Here is a 21386-nt window from a genome sequence, read left to right on the forward strand (position 1 = left end):
CTGTTATGTGAGCTGTTATCATTAACTAAAGCTATTTAAACAGTTAAGTGAAATAAAATATGAACAAATAAAAGTAAAATACTTATCCTTTAAGTAAACATTTTATTTAGCTGCCAAGACAACAGTTCTAATTGTAGAAGTATGAAAACCATAGTATATAAAAAAAAATACTATGGAATCAATGGGGTCCATCAACTGTTTGGTTACCTATATTTTTAAAAATTTTCTTTTGTGTTTAGCAGAAGAAAGAAATTCATACAGGTTTATAGCAATTTAAGGGTGGTTAAATGATGACAGAATCAGTTTTTTTGGGAGTGAACTATCCCTTTAATGATTCTAAAATAAAATTGAGGTGGTTATGACCCCAGCAGCGCAATAAACGTTATGCTTAATTTCTAAAGCAAAATAGTAATTTCTCCGTTATTTTATTTTACATTTACATAATACATATTTATTCACAACAAGTGCTGTTATTGCTTTGTACTTTACGTTTTTGCAGCGTGCTACACAGGAAACGTGCGTCGTGCCCATGGCAACCGTAACACGAATGGCGTCTAGGGCGCAACGATGAGATTTGCATTAAAAAGTGTAACGTTAACTGTTTAGCTCTCCACTGGGGCCTTATACATTTAAAATACTAATTTGGAACAATACGCAGTTTTCCTTGGGGGATTAAAACAAGGTATTCTCAACTAACCAGCGGTGGTGTTTGATATCTTGTCAAGCGCTTGTAAACTGTACAGTTGTTTAGGGTTGTTTACGATGTCTTAATGACCCGCGTGCACTCGCATTGCTTTGAGGTTCGGGAATGCAGGTGAGTGATGGCTCCAAATTTACTGCTGCTTTGCACTCTACGGTTACAGTCTAATATTACCCAGTTAAGTTAGTTAACATGCCAGCTTACTGATACTCAATGCCTGTTAACCTTCTGCCCCTTTGCTTATATTTAAACGCACTTCTTTGTTCTCTTATTCTTAATGTTGAACAAAAGAAACCAGATGATTCATACGAGAGATTCATTTTGCTCCATCTTCAGCATTATGGGTTTCTCTCAGGTAAATCATTCAAGTCAACCTTTGGATGGGTTAAACCATCTGGTTTAGTAGATTTTCTGTGTCCTCTAATATAGCATTACATATTATTTTTCTGTCTCACATGTTGTTTCTGTATAATGTTACATAGACAACGGCGGCTCTGTGCATTCTGGTGTCCCCTTCAAAAGAGAGTGGGAGGAAGACCAAGATTCAACTGCCTCAAACACGATCAACTCTTCATCTGAGAGCAATGACTCCAACCTAGAAGAGGAACAAGAGGAACCCAAACCATGTCAAAGTAAATATGTAAAACTGGCTCTATTGACAGTTCTATGAAGAATGGAATCCCATTTTGCCACATTAAAAATCATGTTTTGGTCAATTATAATTGATATAAAATGTAATAATTATAATATAAGAAAAACATCAGAATTATGACCTACTAAGTCAGAATTGAGACTAACCTTTCCACTTAATTTTTCATAATTTCAACTTTTTATCGCATAGTTATGATACATAATTTAACATTTGTATATTGTAATTTTGCCATTTTGTCTTTATTTAAACTTTATAGAAATTGAGATATTTTTCATAGTTGGTGTTACATGTTTGACGTTTTTTTTGACGATGTCAAAATTTTTACTTTAAATCTTATAATTTCAACATTATTTTGAGTATCTAAGTAATAATTATGAGATTAAAATCAAAATTATGAGATAGATGAAATTGAGATAAAAAGTCATTATTATGAAAAGCCATCACTTTTTAAATTTCATAATCTTGATTTGTCATCAGTTTGTCTTTTTACCTGATAATTTTGACTTTTTTCTCATAATTATGACTTTTTTCATAAGTTTGACTTTATTTCATGAGATCATAACTGACGTTTTATCTAATAATTTTGGCTTAGTTTGTAATAAATTTGACCTTTTTATATCATAATTGTATGATAATTTGGACTTTAAATTTTATAATTTCAACATTAAATTGAGATTTGAAAATGAGAGTTGAAATTTAGATAAAAAGCCGTAATTATGACTAAAAACCATCACATTTAAAAGAAAAATCTTGATTTATGTCATCATTTTGTCTTTATAGCTGATCATTTTGACTTAGTTTATAATAATTTTGACTATTTTCTTAAAATTATGACTGTCAATTTTGACTTTTTATCTCTTAATTATGAATTGGTACATCTTGTTTTTTTCTTAATTTCATGGTGTCACAACTTTGACTTTTTATGTCAATTTCGACTTCTAATCTCATTATGCCTTTTTATTCTCATAATTATGATTTACCAAAGCATGGTTTGTGTTTCTGATGTGGTGAAAATTGGCTTCCATAATGAAGCATGAACTGATATGTCAATTTAAATATTGTAGCGTACAATACTAAATAGAGCTGATCTTATGTAAAAAAGATGTCTTATGCTGTGACATCACCATTGCCACCTAAATTGTGCCATATATTTATTAATTTCAAGTTGCCCCACAATACGTAACACTTGAGTCTAACCAGTTAGATCCCATTTGAAATTCATTGCCTTTATAAAAGATTCAGACACTAAGAACGCATAATTGTTTTAGGGAGCATGTACCAGTGATGTGTCTTGGTTACATGGGTAATGTCGATAATTGTTGCTGGTGACGGATGCTTCTCACATGTCTTTTAACTACAGCATGTCTGTTGGCTAATAGATTTTGCATTAGGATGTCTGTGTCTTTTCCAAGGTTTTTTCAGCTTAGACAAAGTTCTCAAAACCCGGCAGCTTGTTTTTGACTTTGATGGGGAGCGGCCCATTCCAAGATTAAGGGACCCTTTGGACCTCTTCACAATCCCATCTACCTCCTGTCCATTCCAGGGCGTCCGCTGGCCCATAGAATGTGAAGTGATTCGTGACAAAATCAAGCATATAGGTATCAGTTCAGCTTTTTCAACAATAAAAATTTAAACTTTATATACATTTTTTTACACAATTAATACAGTATATTGTCAGACTGATACCGCATCTGTAGTGATTGGCGTGAAGACACTTTTTTCTGTCAATGCAATATAGCCAAACAATGAACTCTTTGATGATGGATTTTTTCCATTAAAAAAAGCCTATGTAAAACAAAGGAAAACATAATCTTCGACGTAATCTTTTATTATTATTCCTTAGAAAAAAATATATATATACATTTTTATTTTTACATTTCTATGCCAAATCAAAGTCATGTTGTGCAACCAACATGCAAGGAAAATGAACATGATGTGATATCATAGGTTAATTAGTCTTTTAAAATATCAGATACTTTGATATTTTGAAGACAAGTTTAGTTCAGGTTGTAAAGTGTCATGTAGTGTGTGACTCACCCAAAATTAATGATATATGAATTACAAAAATACATTTTACCATGGAAAATATATTTAAAAACATATTTGACAATAATAAAGTTTAAGTTTCACCCGTTTAAAACTACACACCATTTTGATGTGATTCTTCTAGTCTCTTAAAAGGTCAGACTTTTTATGGTGAGACAATTCGTTTTGCCCAAAACTGATGATAATTATGAACAAATAATTCATGATATTTATTACAATTAAAAAAAATTAATTTGTTAAAATTAAGATAAAGTTTCACCCTTTTGAAACTAGGTTTTTAAAATCTTTTTGTGCCTCTTAATTCATAAATGAGGGCTTTAAACCCTCCATTTCTTATATATCTTTTGAAAACCAGAATGGGACCCCTCAGAGCCGGAGCCGTTCCATCAGCCAACAGGTGAGGAGCAGACTCCTATGCCAGTAGGAGAGGTGAGAGGAAACACTGTCTACTGCATAGACCCAGGTAAGAAAAAGATTTTTCTCATTGTAAAAACCTCTAGCTACTTTGGTTTTATAGCCTAACTTCTTGGTTCACCGCACCATTTTAGCCACAAAAACCTTCTACTTCACCTACTCTCGTGTGGGTGGGAGCAGAGGACCCATTGAAAGTGCCACGTCCTTTGCCAACCATCAGGAGGAGCCTACGCTATTATTTGAGTCTCGTTTTGAAAGTGGAAATCTACAAAAAGCAGTGCAAGTGTGAGTCATACAGGTTCATAAACACTCCCATAAATACTTATCTGTCCTTTCAGAGCCTGTATATCTTGATATAATGTAAACCTTTCTGATCTATGTTCCAGTGGTCAGTATGATTATGAGCTGACTTTGCGTACTGACATGTATACCACTAAGCACACTCAGTGGTTCTACTTCCGGGTGAGGAACATGAGGGCAGGTGTCACCTACCGCTTCACTATCATCAACCTGATGAAGTCCAGCAGTCTGTATGGTGCCGGTATGCGCCCGTTACTCTACTCTGAACACACTGCCTGGCTGAAGAGGGAAGGATGGCATCGAGCAGGAACCAACATCAGGTGACAGATAGTGATTTGTCTCTATGTTCTCATTGTAATGTTTTGTGAAGACACAAAAAGTTTTGGCTCAGTTATCATATTCTAATATGTCCATGATTAATAAATAAATAAATAGCCCATTTCTGCCACATAAGAAAAAAAATCATACTTTTGTAAATCATAATTATCACTTAAAAAGATTATTGACAAAAAGAGTTGATATGAGATACTAAATCATAATTATGAGATTAAAAGTCTAAATCATGAAAAGTGGAAATTGACAAAAAGTCAAAATTAAAAGATATTAAGTTATAATTATGAGATAAAAATTCGAAATTACGAGATATACCCCCGGTTTCAGAGACAAGACTTAAGTCTAGTCCCAGACTAAAATGCATGTTTGAGCTGTTTTAACTGAAACAACTTGCACTGACATATCTTAAAATATTTGTTTTAAGATATGTTTTGTCTCAAGATGCACACCAATGCTTTTTTTTTTCTAGGGCACGTTTATAATAGCTACTTAAATGTCCTTTGAACTGATGCTAAATATTGGCTTAATCTAAGCACTGTCTGTGAAACCAGGCCACTAAGTCATAATTATGAGTTAAAACATTGAAATTATGAGGGTGAATTAGAACTATGAGATAAAAAGTCAAAATTACGAGTTACTAAGTCATAATTATGAGATAAAAAAAGACAAAAGCCATTTTTGTCCTAATTGACTTTTGTGTCAATTCAGAGTTTATCTCATAGTTAAGACATCAAGTATCTCTTAATTTTGACATTTTATGTCATAATCTTGACATTTCTATCATAATTATGACTTAGTATCTTATAACTGTAACTTTTTTATTAGGGGTGCACCGAAATTTCGGCCGCCGAAAATGTTCGGCCAAAAATGGCATTATCGGTTTTGGGCCGAAATAAAAAAAACAGCCGAAAACGTAAACCGAAAATGTATGTCACCCGCCCCTCCCATCCGTGCGCAAGCGCTTAGGTTTCACTCACGGTCAAGCTGTTATCACGCGTCTGCCTATCAAAGATAGGGATGTCTCCCGCATATTGATAGCGACTCCCTGATGCCAGCAAATTAGTTCAAATCTCACGGAAGAGCGAGCGAGGAAGAGCTCGTGCTCCAAACCGTGTAGCGCGCGCACGCACGCCTGACAGGGAGAGAGCGAGAGACCTTGCGTGTGTGTGCTAGTGTGCCACATGAAGCGCATGTAAGAACCCCAGTCCAATTTTCTGTGTGTATAGCAGTTACATTAAAATTTGCATAGCACTGCACAACTGTGTTTCCTAAGGCTACATAGGCTTACATGTTGTTTACAGTTTGAGTTTGGATTAAGTTCTAGTGCTGTTTTTGCACTGTTGTTTTGCATTGTTTTGCACAGCAATTTAAAATGTAAGTAAAAAATTGTTTACATGCAGCAGCAGAATAGAGGCCCACTGCCATTCTGTGATTTTGTGTGCAGTTATTCGGATAAATCAATTCAATAATTCAATAGTTTGTTAATAGTTGTGCAAAAAGATCCATAATTATAAGTGGAAAAAAGGAAGGAAAAAGTACAAACTACTCCTGCTGTATCTAGACGGCAGCAGAAAATTGAGGGGTTAGTTAGAGAAAGGAGACAGCTGAGGAAGCAATGGAAAAAAGCAGAACAAAGTCAGAAGGAGGGACTCAATCTCTTACAAAGGGCCATAAAAGATAAGCTTGCAACATTACGCAGAGCTGACTGCCTACGGAAACGCTACAAAAAGAAGGAACGTGCGAGGGCTAATTTCTATAAAGACCCATTCAAATTCGTAAAGAAGTTATCCACCAGTGAGAAGAATGGCACTTTAAAAGCATCTAGGGTTGAGCTAGAGAGATATTTGGAGGAAACGCATACAGATGCAAAAAGGCATGAGCCTATGTCAATTCCGTCAGATATCCCACCTATCGTCAGCAATCCCACCAGAATACCAAATGGAGGTCTGTGCACCTAAGTGGAAAAAGATAGAGCAGGTTGAGAGAAAGGCAAGGGCTTCATCATCTCCAGGGCCTAATGGAGTTCCGTACAGAGTGTACAAGAGTGCTTCAGGAGTTCTACAAATTCTGTGGAAATTGATAAAATTGGCATGGGAAAAGCAGGTTGTACCTAGAGCATGGCCCCGAGCAGGTGGAGTCTTTATACCTAAAGAAAAAGATGCTACAAGCATCAGTCAGTTTCGTCCTATTTCACTATTAAACGTCGAAGGTAAGATTTTCTTCAGCATTATTGCGCAGAGATTGTCAACCTACCTATTAAACAATGGCTTCATTGACACTTCAGTTCAAAAGCAGTCATTCCAGGGTTCTCAGGATGCTTAGAACACATCAATGTTATCTGGCAACGAATTCAATCAGCTAAAAAGGAGAGGAAGGAGCTCCATGTGACATTCCTAGATTTGGCTAATGCATATGGTTCAGTGCCACATGAGCTTCTTTGGGCAGCATTTGATTTTTTTAGAGTACCAATGTCAATAACAAATTTAGTGAAAGCCTATTTTGGAGATTTGCAATTTAGTTTCTCAACTCCAAAATTTAGCACCGCATGGCAATGCTTAGAGGTTGGAATAATGGCAGGATGCACCATTTCTCCACTGGCTTTTACCATGGCAATGGAAGTAATCATTAGGGCATCAAGATGGGTAGTAGGAGGAGAGCGCTTGGCTTCTGGGATGCGAATTCCACCAATCAGAGCATACATGGATGACATGGCAACCATGACTACAACAGTAGCCTGCACTAATCGGTTATTGGGGAAGTTGCATCTCAAGGAGCATCTCGATAGTTATAGGAAAGGTAGTAGATAAAACATTCTTCATTAATGGTTAGGCAATACCAACAGTTTCTGAGAAGCCAGTGAAGAGTCTTGGGAGATGTTACGATGGGGATCTAAAGGACACAGTTCGAGTGGGAGAAGTTAGACGACAAGCAGTGGAAGGGTTGAAGAGCATAAACAGCTGTGCTCTACCAGGCAAACTAAAACTCTGGTGCTTTCAGTTGGGTCTACTGCCAAGGTTGCTGTTGCCACTGACTGTGTATGAGGTTTCTTTGACAACAGTGGATAAGCTTGAAGCGTTAATAAGTTCATACATCAGGAAATGGTTGGGAGTTCCACGCTGCCTCAGGAGAGTGGGACTTTATAGTAAAGGAGTATTGCAGCTGCCAGGCTCTGCTTTAACCGAGGAGTTTAAGTGTGCCAAGGTCAGACTGGAAATTACTTTAGCAGAGTCACGTGACAAATGTAAGGGAGGCAGCCCCTGTGGTAAAAACTGGTAGAAAGTGGTCAGCAAAGAAATCTGTAGTAGAGGCAAAGGCTGACCTTCAAATTGGGGATATCGTGGGACAGGTACAGCATGGAAGAGGGGGTTTTGGGCTCAGTTTAGCTCCTCCTAAATGGCACAAGGCAGGCCCAGCTCAAAGGAGGAAGCTGGTAGTCAACGAGGTGCGAAAGCAGGAGGAGAGGATGAGATGTATAAAGGCCATTTCCCAGGCCAAGCAGGGAGAGTAGATGAGATGGGAGAGTGTGGAACAACGCAAAATGGGCTGGCAAGACCTTTGGTCAATGGAAGAGAGTAGGATCAGTTTCCTTATTAGGTCAACATATGATGTTCTCCCATCACCGCAGAACCTAAACCTCTGGGTAGGAGAGGATCCCTCTTGTCCTTTGTGTTCATCACCTGCCACATTAAGGCACATTTTGACAGGATGTAAGGTGGCTCTTAGCCAAGGTCGGTTTACTTGGCACCATGACCAAGTATTGCGATGTTTGGCTTTAGCATTGGAAGGCAAGCGTAGTATGACCAATAAGTTGCCGCCTGTTCTAGCAAAACATTACACGCAGAAGACAATATTCCTCCGCCCAGGCGAGCAACCACCAAGAAAAGCTGCTAACACCAATTCTCGCCCAGAACAACTGGAAGCTGCTAGGGACTGGAAGATGCTGGCTGATCTTGATCAACGGCTTATTTTTCCACCTGAGATTGCCACCACTAACCTACGACCAGATATTGTTTTGTGGTCTGGATCAGCACGCATTGTTCTACTGATAGAGTTAACAGTGCCATGGGAGGATGCGGTAGATGAGGCATGTGAGAGGAAGAAACTGCGGTATGCTCATCTGGCCTCTGATACTTGTGAACCCGGTCAGACTAACCAGCATAAGAGAGAAAAGAACCTCAACGGGCATAGGCCTGGAGTTAGATGGCCAAGAGCTTGTGAGAGAACTGCATGAGACACGGTAAACACAGATCTATGATTTGCATTGATAGATGAGGCATGTGAGAGGAAGAAACTGCGGTATGCTCATCTGGCCTCTGAAGCAGAACAGCGAGGGTGGAGAGTCCAGGTTTATCCAGTGGAAGTGGGTTGTCGAGGTTTTGTGGCACACTCTACAACCCGGTTCCTCAGAGACGTCGGATTCAGTGGCCAAGAGTTGCGTCGCACAGTAAAGAACTTATCTATAGCAGCAGAAAGGAGCAGCAACTGGCTGTGGTTGAGATGGAAAGATTCTAGCTGGCTGTGTTACGCCATGTCTGGTCATGCTACGGTTTCGTAGAGTCTGTTGGTTTATTTGTATAGGTTGTATAGTATTTACAGTCATTACGTTCCTGTGTATATTGCACGAATGACGGGTGGTTGGGCAGATATTGTGTTTTGCGGTAGATGGTATGCCATACGGAACCGTTGCCACTGAAACTGCATATTAACGCACCAGTGGGGCTCGACAGCCTTAGTCAAACGAGTTGGCGCGTATGGTTGGTTTGTGGAGAGATTGTGAGATTGTGGTTAGGTCTCAGCAGCAGGAGGGATGTAGAGGTCAGTAAGCTGGGCTGAGTTGAGTGGGGGACGGAGGGGGGTGACTCTGGGACGCCAGAGTCACTGTCGAGCCCTCTTGAGGTGTCGTGGGCTAATCCACAAAACACTGAGGACGGAAGGTGCCCACTTGAAGACCCTAGAGATGTCCCCTACTCAGCTCAATCCAGACGGTTGTCATGGGGGGACCGCACTGTGGTTGCAGCCGTTGTGTGTGTTGACGCGTGTTAACACTAGACAGAAGGAGATTTACATCACCATATGGAAAGAAGCGTAAATGGATGGAGAAGCATAGGTTACTGTAAAGCTATGTCTTAGTTGGTGCTTATCTTGGCGAAAGCCGAGTACAAATCAGCATGAAGTTTTAACATCTACTCTCGTGTAATGGAAATCATATATATGTATACGTTTTTAAAAGAAGCCATTTTCGGCTTCAGTTTCGGTTTTCGGCCAAGTGCATCCTAAATTTTTGGTTTCGGCCCATAATTTTCATTTCGGTGCATCACTATTTTTTATCTCATAATTATGATTTACCAAAGCATGATTTTTTTTTATGATATAAGGACACTGAAATTATTGGCTTTATGCACCCCAAAAAATATTAAAATGAAAGTCTTTGTATGTTGAAATGGCATTTTTAAATTAATAATAGATCCGGACAAAAAAAGGGTGGGTGTTATTTTCTCAATGTCTTTTAGGTACTACAGAAACAACCTTGAGCAGGATGGTAAAGCGCTGTACTCCCTCACCTGGACCCTGGAGTTCCCTTATGACGGTGACACCTGCTACCTGGCCCATTGCTACCCTTATACATACTCAAACCTTCAGCATTACCTGCATGAGGTCATCTCAGACCCTGTTCGTGCAGCTTACTGTAAACTGCGGGTGCTCTGTCGTAGTCTGGCGGGGAATGCGGTGTATGTGTTGACTGTAACATCACCGTCCAGCAGCTTAGCAGAACGGAAAGCCAAGCGTGCAGTTGTCGTGACGGCACGGGTGCACCCAGGAGAAACCAACGGCTCTTGGATGATGCAGGGCTTTCTGGAGTTCCTGTTGAGCGACTTGCCTGACGCTCTTTTGTTGAGGGAAATTTTTGTCTTTAAGGTGAGCGAAGGAGGGCAAGGCACGGATGGAGAATGGGTTTTGGCGAAATGTAAATGTATGTAATATTCAACATCCAATGTAAACAGTTGGATTACCACAGTAACGGATGTTCTGACCGCAGGTTATACCGATGCTAAACCCTGATGGTGTGGTCGTGGGAAACTACCGCTGCTCACTCACAGGCCGTGATTTGAACCGAAACTACCGCAGTCTGTTGCGCGACTCTTTCCCCTGTATTTGGTACACTCGCAACATGGTAAAAAGGTGAGTGATGATTCTGGCACTCTTTTAGCATGCTAATGTGACACATCTTGTGTATGGTAAACATGAAATAAGGTGCACACAGAAGTCACTTTCAAAGCATGCTTTCTGAGCTTTCTGTTGGTTGGCACGGTGAATTCGTGTGACCACACCTATACACCTGGCTAATTTGATGATCCCACAGGTTGCTTGCCGAAAGAGAAGTGGTGGTCTACTGTGACTTTCATGGTCATAGCAGGAAAAACAATGTGTTCATGTATGGATGTAATGATCGGAAAGATGCCTCGCGGTGTCTTCAAGAACGCATTTTCCCACTGATGATGAGCAAGAATGCTAAAGACAAGGTTAGCTGTGTCCATCATTGTTGTAATCACATGATATAGTCTGTCATGCATGCAACGTTTAAATTTTGAATGAATGCTTTTGTCTTTTAGTTTTCCTTTAGGAGTTGCAAGTTCAAAATGCATAAAAGCAAAGAGGGCACCGGACGTATCGTCATGTGGAGACTAGGCATTAGGAACAGCTACACAATGGAGTCTACTTTCGGAGGCTCAACATTGGGTACGTACATCAAGTTCTCAAAAAAGTTGTCCAACCCTTAAATGTAAAAGGTTTGCAGACTGTTCCCTGTGTTCATGTGTTTTGTATTAATTTGTAGGGGACAGGAAAGGAACACACTTCAGCACGCAGGACCTGAAATCAATGGGCCATTGCTTTTGTGACACTCTACTTGACTTTTGTGACCCCGACCCAGCCAAGGTGGCCTGTCTTTGAGCTTTACTCATTTTTAATATTGCTTTGAAACTGCACAATTGATTGAAAAAATGGATTTAATAAATTTCAAACAGACTACACACTGTCTGGAGGAGTTAGGGGTGTTATGGAGACAAGAGGTCAGACGGAAGCTGGGAAGAGAAGTGGACTCTTTAGAGGATCTGTCTGACATTGACATCGAGTCCAGGTAAAAGTAAAGTGAAATAAAAACTATTTGAAACATATTCCATTAAAATATGTTCCTTGTGAACATTTGATAACTATGTCAGAACAAACCCTATCAATTATTTCACAATGTTAATATTATGTGCAGCACAAGTGGATCAAACAGTACCGAATCAGATGGACTTCCTGTTCATCTTTTAAATGCCACAAACAAGGTGCAGTATGCCGCAAACCCTCTCAGTGACATCATTAAAGGACAAGTTCGGTATTTTTTATCACTTAAAGCCCTGTTTTAAGATAGCTTCTGATGAAATAGAACGGTTACGATTGAAATTTGGACAAATGCTGCTGTCCCGAGAATTTTAGGTTTCTGTGTTAGCACCCCCCACCTCCACAATGGTTTCATAGGGGCACTGGAGCAATATAATTCATAAAAGGCATTAAACTTTAGTTTACAAAGACGTGAAACTCACCGAGTGGTCTGGGGTGTTCACTGATATGCTCACACAAAAATCGCTGCAAAAGATGCTTGGTTTCCAGTGCACCTATGAAACCATTGTGGAGGTGGGGGGGTGCTAACATAGAAACCTAAAATTCTCAGGACAGCAGCATTTGTCCAAATTTCAATCTTAACCGTTCTATTTCATCAGAAATGATCTTAAAACATGGCTTTAAGTGTAAAATACCGAACTTGTCCTTTAAGACGATTTTTCTCAATTTTCCTTTATTGCTCTGTGGTTTGTATGACAAAAACAGGGAAAGAAAAAACATCTAAGAAGCCGTAAAGAAAGAAACAGACTCCGGCAAGAACGAGTACGGAGTGCAGGACCCACAATTATTCACAGGAACATCAAACATTTGGTAGGTCTTACTAAGTATGCATTTTTATAGGTTATTTCTTATTCATTATGATCTAAAATCTGCTAAATACACAAACGTTTAGGTACAAGAATCTAATTTATTTATTTAAAGGGCTGAAACCGGTGGCCGTTAAGTGAACTGCAGCCAGCAACTTATTGCTTGTGCTCGCACTCGTGCACAAATAACGTACAAGAGACTGAACACGATTCAAGGCCCCAATATAATCACGGCAAAGTTATTTTTCATTCTTTGCCTAGAAGTAAAAATTTGGAAATATCTTTGCAACGATACTGTTAGCGTTAAAGTAATTAAATATGTAAAGTAGTAAAGTAGTTAAATATGTGCTGCGGGCTTTCCTTTCTATTACAAAATAAACAGTAAACGCACAACAAAAATGACAGGGGTGAGAAAGCATGTACTGTATGTCCATAGCGATGTGGTTATGTTTGAATCAGCTCTGCAATTCACCGGCATCATGTCGACAGGTGAGGTAATTAAATACACTGTTATGATAGTTTGAATATAAAGTATGGTTTTCTTTAAAAAAAAAAATTCTTCATGCCTTAAAATAGCTTAAATGTAACTCTACACCCTTGCCTCATTTAGTATATGCGGTTCTATGAATACGCAAATTAGCCCCCCCTCCACTTACTCACACCAGCTCACAGATCCACTCGTTAACGATCACGTTGACATGATTGGTTACAATGTAGTTTGTGACGTCAGAAACACCAGCGATTTCAAACCGTGTTTTTGAGACTGTCTTTGGTTCACTGCAGTGACAAGAAATAGTAAATACTCAGCAATGGTATTGACTTATGAATTTGCACTTGGTTTATCTTAAAGCATATTAAAAACACCACATAGACATATAAACAACATTAAAAGATTGATTTTCAAGGTTGAAATAAAAGCGATTAATACATGACAATTCTTACATATAGCCTCTTTAAATAAATACATGTATGTATTGAAATAAATAATACATTTATTTGATAGATTTAAAAGTTTCATTGCTTTAAATCTTATTTAAAATGTATTTAAAAGTATACGGTTTCAATCAGAAGTGTAATCATTTTAGCTGTATGCCTTTCTGAAGGATCCTGTCCCCTCAAGTGAAGATGCAGTCAAAGAGAGAATCCAAGAGAAAACTATGGGCTACATGAAGGACACTAAGAAACAAAAGGTAATGAATCCACATTGTGTGCGTAATGGTCCAAATTGATCAGCAAAAACACAAAAATGGGTGCTATATGATGTAAAATACCAAAGAAATGATTTAAACTCAATAAAATGGATAAAATGGTATATTCTCTCTGATGTGTAGGTGCCAAGTTCAGTCAGGGCGAATCAGACTGTGAGGTCTTGGATCCCTCATCCCACCACTCGCATAGGTGTTGTAGATAATGTTGCAGATCTTTGGGGGAACAGACTAGATAAGGTAACTGATCTGAATAGATATTTACATTATCAGGCATCAAATTAAATTATTTGACCATCAAATAATTTAAGATATGACAGAATACATGGAACAACAAACAAAAAGATAGCCTATTTATTCCAGGTTGCGCCTGCCACCAATTTGCGCAATGGTTTTTCATCTTTTCGGCACTCTGTCTCAGGTAGATACACCTAAATATATAATCATGAATCATATGCTTTCCTTTCCATCAAGAGAAGTTCATGAAGTCTGTTTTTTTCATGAAAATGTCTTGTTTTTCAGTTGATCCTGGGGACAAAACGAATCAACACACTACCTCATCTGCCCCCCAGGGGCACTTGCAACGGCAGACCCTCTTAGTTACTGGAGGTCATAAAAGATGTCCGTCTGTACCAGCCTTCAGAGCAAGAGCCCTGACTATACCAGTCCAACCGTACACAATGCCCTTCTACCCCGATTTCAGAGCCAAACCTGAAATCAAAGGTATATCTTTATTTGAATTACTTACAGGCAGCTTTTCATCAACATGACCACACTGATGACATCTTTATCACTGTGTTGTCTCACAGAAAGATCTCATATTTCAGACATTATGCATAGGAGGTAAGTAGGCTAACTACATCACATGACAGCAAATTACACTTCACATTGGAAGTGGCGTAATAATACCAGAACACCTTAGCAACTACATAGTAATTCTCTGACATTCATTTTTTTTTATTTCAAGTGTGTAATATATATATATATATATATATATATATATATATATATATATATATTATTTACATAATTTATTTATTTAGCATAAACAGGATTATACATAAATAAAATATATTATGCTAATGTTTCAAGTATTTATGCATATAAATTGTATGCATATACAGTTTGTGTATATATATATATATATATAATTTACCTATTTTGTTATATAATTCATTATACATTATATAATGTAACTTTACATGCATATAAATGTACATAATAATATATACATACATATATTATTTAGATAAGTAATTCATACATTATATATATTATTTTATAAATAATGTGTCATTTTTTATAATGTATACACACATACATATATATATATAACATATGCATACACAATTCCATTATTTATATATATTTTTAAATAATATATATTATGTATGAATTAATTATTCATGTAGATTTAAATGCACTTGAAACATTAAGATAATAATAAAGAAATATAAAAAATAATACAGTCTTTTCCCAAAATACTTTTCCCACAGTCAACAGAAACTCAGGCAGGAAAGACTGATGCAAGTGACCCAAATCCCAGTCAAACACTTAATGCCACCAGACAACATGGGAACACTGACGATCAGTCATAAAACAAATGGACAAGGTAAATATTTTGTATTTCTTTATTACCATAATTTGATATACTTGGACAAACGTAATGTATGTGAAATTTAGATTTAAATATTAATTCAAATAAAGCCTCCAAATGTTTTTGTCATTGTATTATAACCTGATCTGCATCACCAGATAGAGAGCAGTCCAAGGGCGCCTCTGACCGAATCAGGAAACAAGATGGCTCATGTTTCCTCCCTGACCTCCACAGGTTTGACTCATTATTTTCTTGAAGGTTTGCTTGACACCGGTCACACAGACTGCAGAATGTCATCAGCCGTTCTTACCGCTGTCATTGTGTGTTCCTCTATAGCCATGCTCAACTGTTTGGGAACCAGGCTGCTTTCAGGAGTCTGAGGTTAGGGAGGCTGCCTAAAGGAAGCAAAACTCAGGTTTTTGGAAGAATTGCTGCTTCTACAGAAAGCCTGAAAGAGCAGTGAGGAGAGGTATGTCGCAAAAAAGAACATTTGCACATTTTGCTCAATCATAGCAAGTTAACTCATCAGCTGATTTCCTTGGCAATGTTTTATCTGCAGTTGCCTCAAGAGTCCATGCAAGTGGAGGACGAGTCCACAGATGTTCTTCCTCACATCTCACACGCAGAAGTCTCAGGAAAAGCAGGTCAAGAAAGGCAAAAGCACATGAAGACGACGAAAGCAAGAGGTCCTTTCTTGTGAAGCCAAGTGCCTGAATACAGACATGGGACTTCAGTGCAGTCCATCAATTTCTGTACATTTAATAAAAGGGAAAGAATACTGGAAAACAAAGACTTTTCCTCTTGTTTTTACTTTTTTAACCAATTTCTAAGTAAAAAAATGCAGTATAATCAAGTTATTCTGAACTTCCCTTCTATTGAAGAGATGCCCTTTCTTATTTAAATATTCCATGTGTAATAGGCATGATTTGTACTTTTTTTTTAAGTGATGTCTAATTAAATAATGTGTGGAAGTAATTTCTAATGAAGCTGATTTTTAAATTAAATATATAATTTTGTTAAATTCAGCATCAATAAATAATTTGATTCAGTGGTTTATAGCACTGGGGTGTTTTCTGTCTTTGTCTTAAAAAGTTCAACTTTTTTTTATTCTATTTGCCCACATACAAAATATAATACAAGGCAAGATTTGTTTGTATAAAATAAGGCACCAAGACATCCACAGTAACAATCCAGCTCAGTGACTGACATGTGTCCTCTAGTGGTCGCCTTTGCCATCTTTGTAGTCTTTTTTTGTGATACCACATTGAATATTTAATCAAGTTCATCAGTGTTGGTCTCGTCACGTTCCTAATTCCTGAATCCCATCAAACTGTCTCAAATGGAAGCGGCTCTCGGTGTGTCGGACCATTGCACGCAAGGCAACAAATCCAAAAAGAGCCTGAAAAAAAAAAACAGTTATGTAAACCGCTAAGTATTTTTTAAAAACCAATTCCTTTTAGACATATTTAAAGGATTATAATCTCATATAAATACACAAATATATATACAAATTTATACCTCTGCAAAGATAAATAAGGCCAGTATTATATGAACTCCTCTCTCCAGAGGTTGAATGAGAACAGCCTCATTGAAAAGCTGGAACAGAATCAGAGGAAACTGCAGTAGAAGAGTCAGGAGCCAAAATCCAGCCAATTCTGGAACCTATTTAGAAATAAAGGATGTTGGATTATGCAATCATGTAGATCATATTATTTTATATTATACTTATATTGACCTTTTCTTGCAGATTTCCAACGTTGCCCAGGTAGAGTCTGATGGCCTCAATCAGGGTCATTAAAATAAGAATTGTGATCAGAATGAACTTGTAATAATCTGCAAGGGCTGGGTACTAGATGAAAAGCATATTTATTATATTAATATATATTTATTATGTTAATATACATTTATATGATTAAACAGCAGTCAATGATGCCAGACTGAATTGTTACAATATAGGTAGAGGAGAATCACCTTTAGTTGTAGCATCACAACCTCACTGATCCACCAGAAGGGAAAGAACCACATGTTAAAGTAAAGCGACATCTGAAGAGGCAGACTCGATACTACATCCTTATCTGCTGAATAAAAGTGCAATAAATGAAAATTACAGCACACTAAAACTAGCGAGCTGCCCACCTAGACCGTATTTCTGTGAATTATAAGTGCAGATGCCAGCAAAAGTGCCATTGTGCCTGTGCAGTGTGTGCATCTCTACAGCTCTGATTAGGACTACTAACACCATGTAAGTAAATAATGCCTGCAGTCGTTGTCCCTCCTTGCTATTCTACATGACGACAAGATTTAGAAAAGACTTTGGCTTGTTCCCTAATGTTATCTGGGTTAGCACCAGGTTAACCTAGGCTAGCTCTAGCTACTTACCAGGACACCTGGCCAACCCTCCACTCATTTTCCTCACACCAAGCATTGATAACTGTTTGAGGGCCATTATTTCTGGCAATTCCCTCCCCTCTCTCATGCCTGACTGGTTCAAAATTGCCTATAGTCAAGCCACAAACAGTAGGAATCTAGTAGAGTATGGGTTGCTACTCCCTCTTATGACGTCATCACCCAGTTACGGTAAAAAAAACAACATGCTACCTTTGAATAAACCCCAATAAATGTTATTTTAACACATTTTAAAACAGAAATGTTTAAATATATACATATTGAGCACTTTAATTTACACATTAATTGTTTGTGGGGGTTAACCTGCAATTTACACTTAAAAGGGATAGTTCACCCAAAATTCTCTCATTAAATACCCTCATGTCGTTCCAAACCCGTAAGAATCTTGTTAATCTTCGGAACACAAATAAAGATCTTTTTGATGAAATCTTAGAGCTTTCTATCCCTCCATTGACAACTACGCAACTGCCACTTTGATTATTCAAAGCGTTCATAAAGAGATCATCAAACTAATACATTTAAATTAAGTCCATATTTAGTCAAAAGTTTTTTAAAGAGACTTGATCGCTGTATATGATGAACAGATTTAATTGAGTCTTTTATTCACATATAAACATTGTTTAGCGAACATAAACAGAAGCTTAACTGAATCTGCTTGACACATGAGAGCAAACCTCTTGCAGAAGCTCAAAGGTGCTGCTTAACACGTGACTGAACCTCATTGGTTCTCGCACATCAAGCAATCATGCTTGAGCTTCCGTTTACCACAACTGATGTGTGAGTTGATGATTGTTATACACTCACCTAAAAGACTATTAGGAACACCTGTTCAATTTCTCATTAATGCAATTATCTAATCAACCAATCACATGGCAGTTGCGTCAATGCATTTAGGGGTGTGGTCCTGGTCAAGACAATCTCCTGAACTCCAAACTGAATGTCAGAATGGGAAAGAAAGGTGATTTAAGCAATTTTGAGCGTGGCATGTTTGTTGGTGCCAGACGGGCCGGTCTGAGTATTTCACAATCTGCTCAGTTACTGGGATTATCACACACAACCATTTCTAGGGTTTAAAAAGAATGGTGTGAAAAGGGAAAAACATCCAGTGTGCGGCAGTCCTGTGGGCGAAAATGCTTAATGGATGCTAGAGGTCAGAGGAGAATGGGCCGACTGATTCAAGCTGATAGAAGAGCAACTTTGACTGAAATAACCACTCGTTACAACTGAGGTATGCAGCAAAGCATTTGTGAAGCCACAAAACGCACAACCTTGAGGCGGATGGGCTACAACAGCAGAAGACCACACCGGGTACCACTCATCTCCACTACAAATAGGAAAAAGAGGCTACAATTTGTAAGAGCTCACCAAAATTGGACAGTTGAAGACTGGAAAAATGTTGCCTGGTCTGATGAGTCTCGATTTCTGTTGAGACATTCAGATGGTAGAGTCAGAATTTGGCATAAACAGAATGAGAACATGGATCAATCATGCCTTATTACCACTGTGCAGGCTGGTGGTGGTGGTGTAATTGGTGTGGGGGATGTTTTCTTGGCACACTTTAGGCCCCTGAGTGCCAATTGGGCTTCGTTTAAATGCCACGGCCTACCTGAGCATTGTTTCTGACCATGTCCATCCCTTTATGGCCACCATGTACCCATCCTCTGATGGCTACTTCCAGCAGGATAATGCACCATTTCACAAAGCTCGAATCATTTCAAATTGGTTTCTCTAACATGACAATGAGTTCACTGTACTAAAATGGCCCCCACAGTCACCAGATCTCAACCCAATAGAGCATCTTTGGGATGTGGTGGAACGGGAGCTTCGTGCCCTGGATGTGCATCCCACAAATCTCCATTAACTGCAAGATGCTATCCTATCAATATGGGCCAACATTTCCAAAGAATGCTTTCAGCACCTTGTAGTTCTGAAGGCGAAAGGGGGTCAAACACAGTATTAGTATGGTGTTCCTAATAATCCTTTAGGTGAGTGTATGTGACTAAAAGCCTAAATTCAATCTGTTTATCATATAAAGTGATCTTCAGAAAATTTAGACTAAACTGCTTAATTCATATGGATTAGTTTTACGATCTCTTTATGAACGCTTTGAAATGTCAAAGTGGTAATTGTGTAGCTGTCAATGAAGGGTCAGAAAGCTCTCAGATTTCATCAAAAAGATTTTCCTTTGTGTTCCGAAGATGAACGAAAGTCTTACAGGGTTTGGGAAAACATGAGGGCGAGTAGCCTAATTAATGACAGAATTAAAATGTTTGGGTTAACTATCCCTTTAAGTATTTTTGGGAAGCATAGCAGCGATTTAAGTTAGCTGACCGCTCGGAACCGGAACCCGTTTATGACGGAGTGTTCGACTCATTTTCGCAAATCAGTTTTTTCGAACAGTTCGTTCATCTAGAAAATTCTTTTTTTGTTGTTGCATGTTTTAATTAAACGATACTTATTTTAAAAAATCTATGCATGCTTTGTATGCATCTTCATAAACCGACATAGGCTAAATGGAATCGTAAAAATGTTTTAAATGCGTTTTATTTTAATTTTAAAATTAAGATAGAAAATTGACTTATTTTTTAGGTTCTCGGTTTGAATTTTTGACTCGAGAACCGACGATTCCTGAACAAATCGTTCAGATCGGTTGTGAACAACAGGTTCAATAGAGTCATTAAAAAAAGATCCGACTGAAAAGAATGGTTCGTTACGCTGACTGTTTAGGTAGCAGGCAGCTCGGTAGGGTTCGAGATACTTCCACGGTTACCAACACCGCTTAACAGTGCCATAACGCATTATTATATAAGCAAATCAGGTAAGCAAAATGTCTTCTAACAGGAGCTTGACACACAAGCTCGGCTAACCAGATGAATTAGCCCAACAGCTAGCAGCTCAACACAAAAGTCACTGTTTCAACAACTCAAACACACTTACACTGGTTAACGAAATTAGCGTGTTCTTCGGGAGAGGGTTGTGTTCGGCTTTGGTCCACAAACACGGTTCTGGAGAAATCTCCAAGCCGTCGCCGTATGGGTTCAGGCAGGTCCATGTTGAGAGGCAGAGACGCGAGTCCGTAGCAACGAAGGCGGATCTCGTGCGGTTGCGACGGTCCAGCTGTGACGGGGTGTGTTTTCTGTTTTCTCAAACACACACAGCACTGCTCAGATGTGGGCCATAACGTAAAAAAAATAAAAATAAAATAAACAACACTGCACAGATGCGCTTACGCTGAATTAACCGAGAGTGTATGATGAAGAAGGAATAGTGGGTTTGAGTAATTCGAGTCTATTTGAGTCTATTTATGCAAGTTAAAATTAGTAACATGGAAGCCCTTTTCTGCCACATAAGAAAAAAAACATGCCTTGGTAAAATCGTAATTAGAACATAAAAAGTCGATATTATGACATATTAAGTCATATTTAAGTAATAGGCTATCTATTTAGGCCTACAAGTCATATTTAAGTAATATCTATTTAGGCCTACAAGTTAAAATAAGGAAAATATGGAAGGCCATTTCCGCCACATAAGAAAAAAAAGCCTTGATAAATAGTAAACCGAAATGATTACACAATCATATTTATTAGATGAAAAGTTGAAATTATCAAAGTAAAAAAATGACATACTAAGATGTGACATACTTGATATACTAAGACTAAGTCAAAATGATGATAGTCATAATTATGACATACTAATAAGTGACAATTATAAGATTAAAAAGTCACAATTATCAGATAAAAAGTTGAAACTATGACATTTT

General features: G+C 38.1%; 2 protein-coding genes across 3 annotated transcripts; one reads left to right on the top strand and one right to left on the bottom strand.

Moving 5' to 3' along the window:
• The first annotated feature begins 507 nt into the window (after nucleotides 1-507).
• agbl2 (AGBL carboxypeptidase 2) lies at nucleotides 508-16278 on the top strand. The gene is made up of 24 exons (XM_077211004.1): nucleotides 508-814; nucleotides 992-1055; nucleotides 1183-1332; nucleotides 2765-2950; nucleotides 3754-3861; nucleotides 3947-4097; nucleotides 4199-4432; nucleotides 9956-10361; nucleotides 10483-10625; nucleotides 10807-10966; nucleotides 11057-11183; nucleotides 11281-11381; nucleotides 11471-11583; nucleotides 11710-11776; nucleotides 12318-12422; nucleotides 13522-13608; nucleotides 13750-13863; nucleotides 13987-14044; nucleotides 14146-14346; nucleotides 14433-14466; nucleotides 15120-15235; nucleotides 15379-15454; nucleotides 15557-15689; nucleotides 15780-16278. The coding sequence occupies exons 1-23, from the start codon at nucleotides 809-811 to the stop codon at nucleotides 15681-15683; spliced, it is 2934 nt and encodes a 977-aa protein (XP_077067119.1). The 5' UTR covers nucleotides 508-808; the 3' UTR covers nucleotides 15684-15689; nucleotides 15780-16278.
• Nucleotides 15241-20804, bottom strand: tmem17 (transmembrane protein 17). Of its 2 annotated transcripts, none has more exons than XM_077211007.1 (5): nucleotides 20564-20804; nucleotides 17192-17295; nucleotides 16956-17069; nucleotides 16739-16882; nucleotides 15241-16619 (listed from the first exon to the last, which is right to left on the bottom strand). In XM_077211007.1, the coding sequence occupies exons 1-5, from the start codon at nucleotides 20676-20678 to the stop codon at nucleotides 16521-16523; spliced, it is 576 nt and encodes a 191-aa protein (XP_077067122.1). In that variant the 5' UTR covers nucleotides 20679-20804; the 3' UTR covers nucleotides 15241-16520. The 2 variants fall into 2 exon arrangements, with proteins under 2 accessions (XP_077067122.1, XP_077067121.1); XM_077211006.1 differs by having other exon boundaries at nucleotides 17192-17298; nucleotides 20564-20758.
• Between the last annotated feature and the right edge of the window lie 582 nt (nucleotides 20805-21386).

The sequence above is a fragment of the Siphateles boraxobius genome, unplaced genomic scaffold, assembly GCF_051911475.1.
Source record: "Siphateles boraxobius isolate OS27281-9 unplaced genomic scaffold, OSU_SipBor_1 65, whole genome shotgun sequence".
NCBI lineage: Eukaryota > Metazoa > Chordata > Actinopteri > Cypriniformes > Leuciscidae > Siphateles > Siphateles boraxobius.

Excerpts from the sequence above, each read along its gene's own strand:
- agbl2 (XM_077211004.1), top strand. Across the intron at positions 4,098-4,198 it reads CTACAAAAAGCAGTGCAAGT|TGGTCAGTATGATTATGAGC; the intron begins GTGAGTCATACA and ends TCTATGTTCCAG. Across the intron at positions 11,777-12,317 it reads TTTTAAATGCCACAAACAAG|GGAAAGAAAAAACATCTAAG; the intron begins GTGCAGTATGCC and ends TGACAAAAACAG.
- tmem17 (XM_077211006.1), bottom strand. The coding sequence starts at position 20,678 with ATGGACCTGCCTGAACCCATACGGCGACGGCTTGGAGATTTCTCCAGA. Across the intron at positions 17,299-20,563 it reads CGCTAATTTCGTTAACCAGT|CAGATAAGGATGTAGTATCG; the intron begins GTAAGTGTGTTT and ends ACTTTTATTCAG. Across the intron at positions 16,620-16,738 it reads CCTTATTTATCTTTGCAGAG|GCTCTTTTTGGATTTGTTGC; the intron begins GTATAAATTTGT and ends TTTTTTTTTCAG.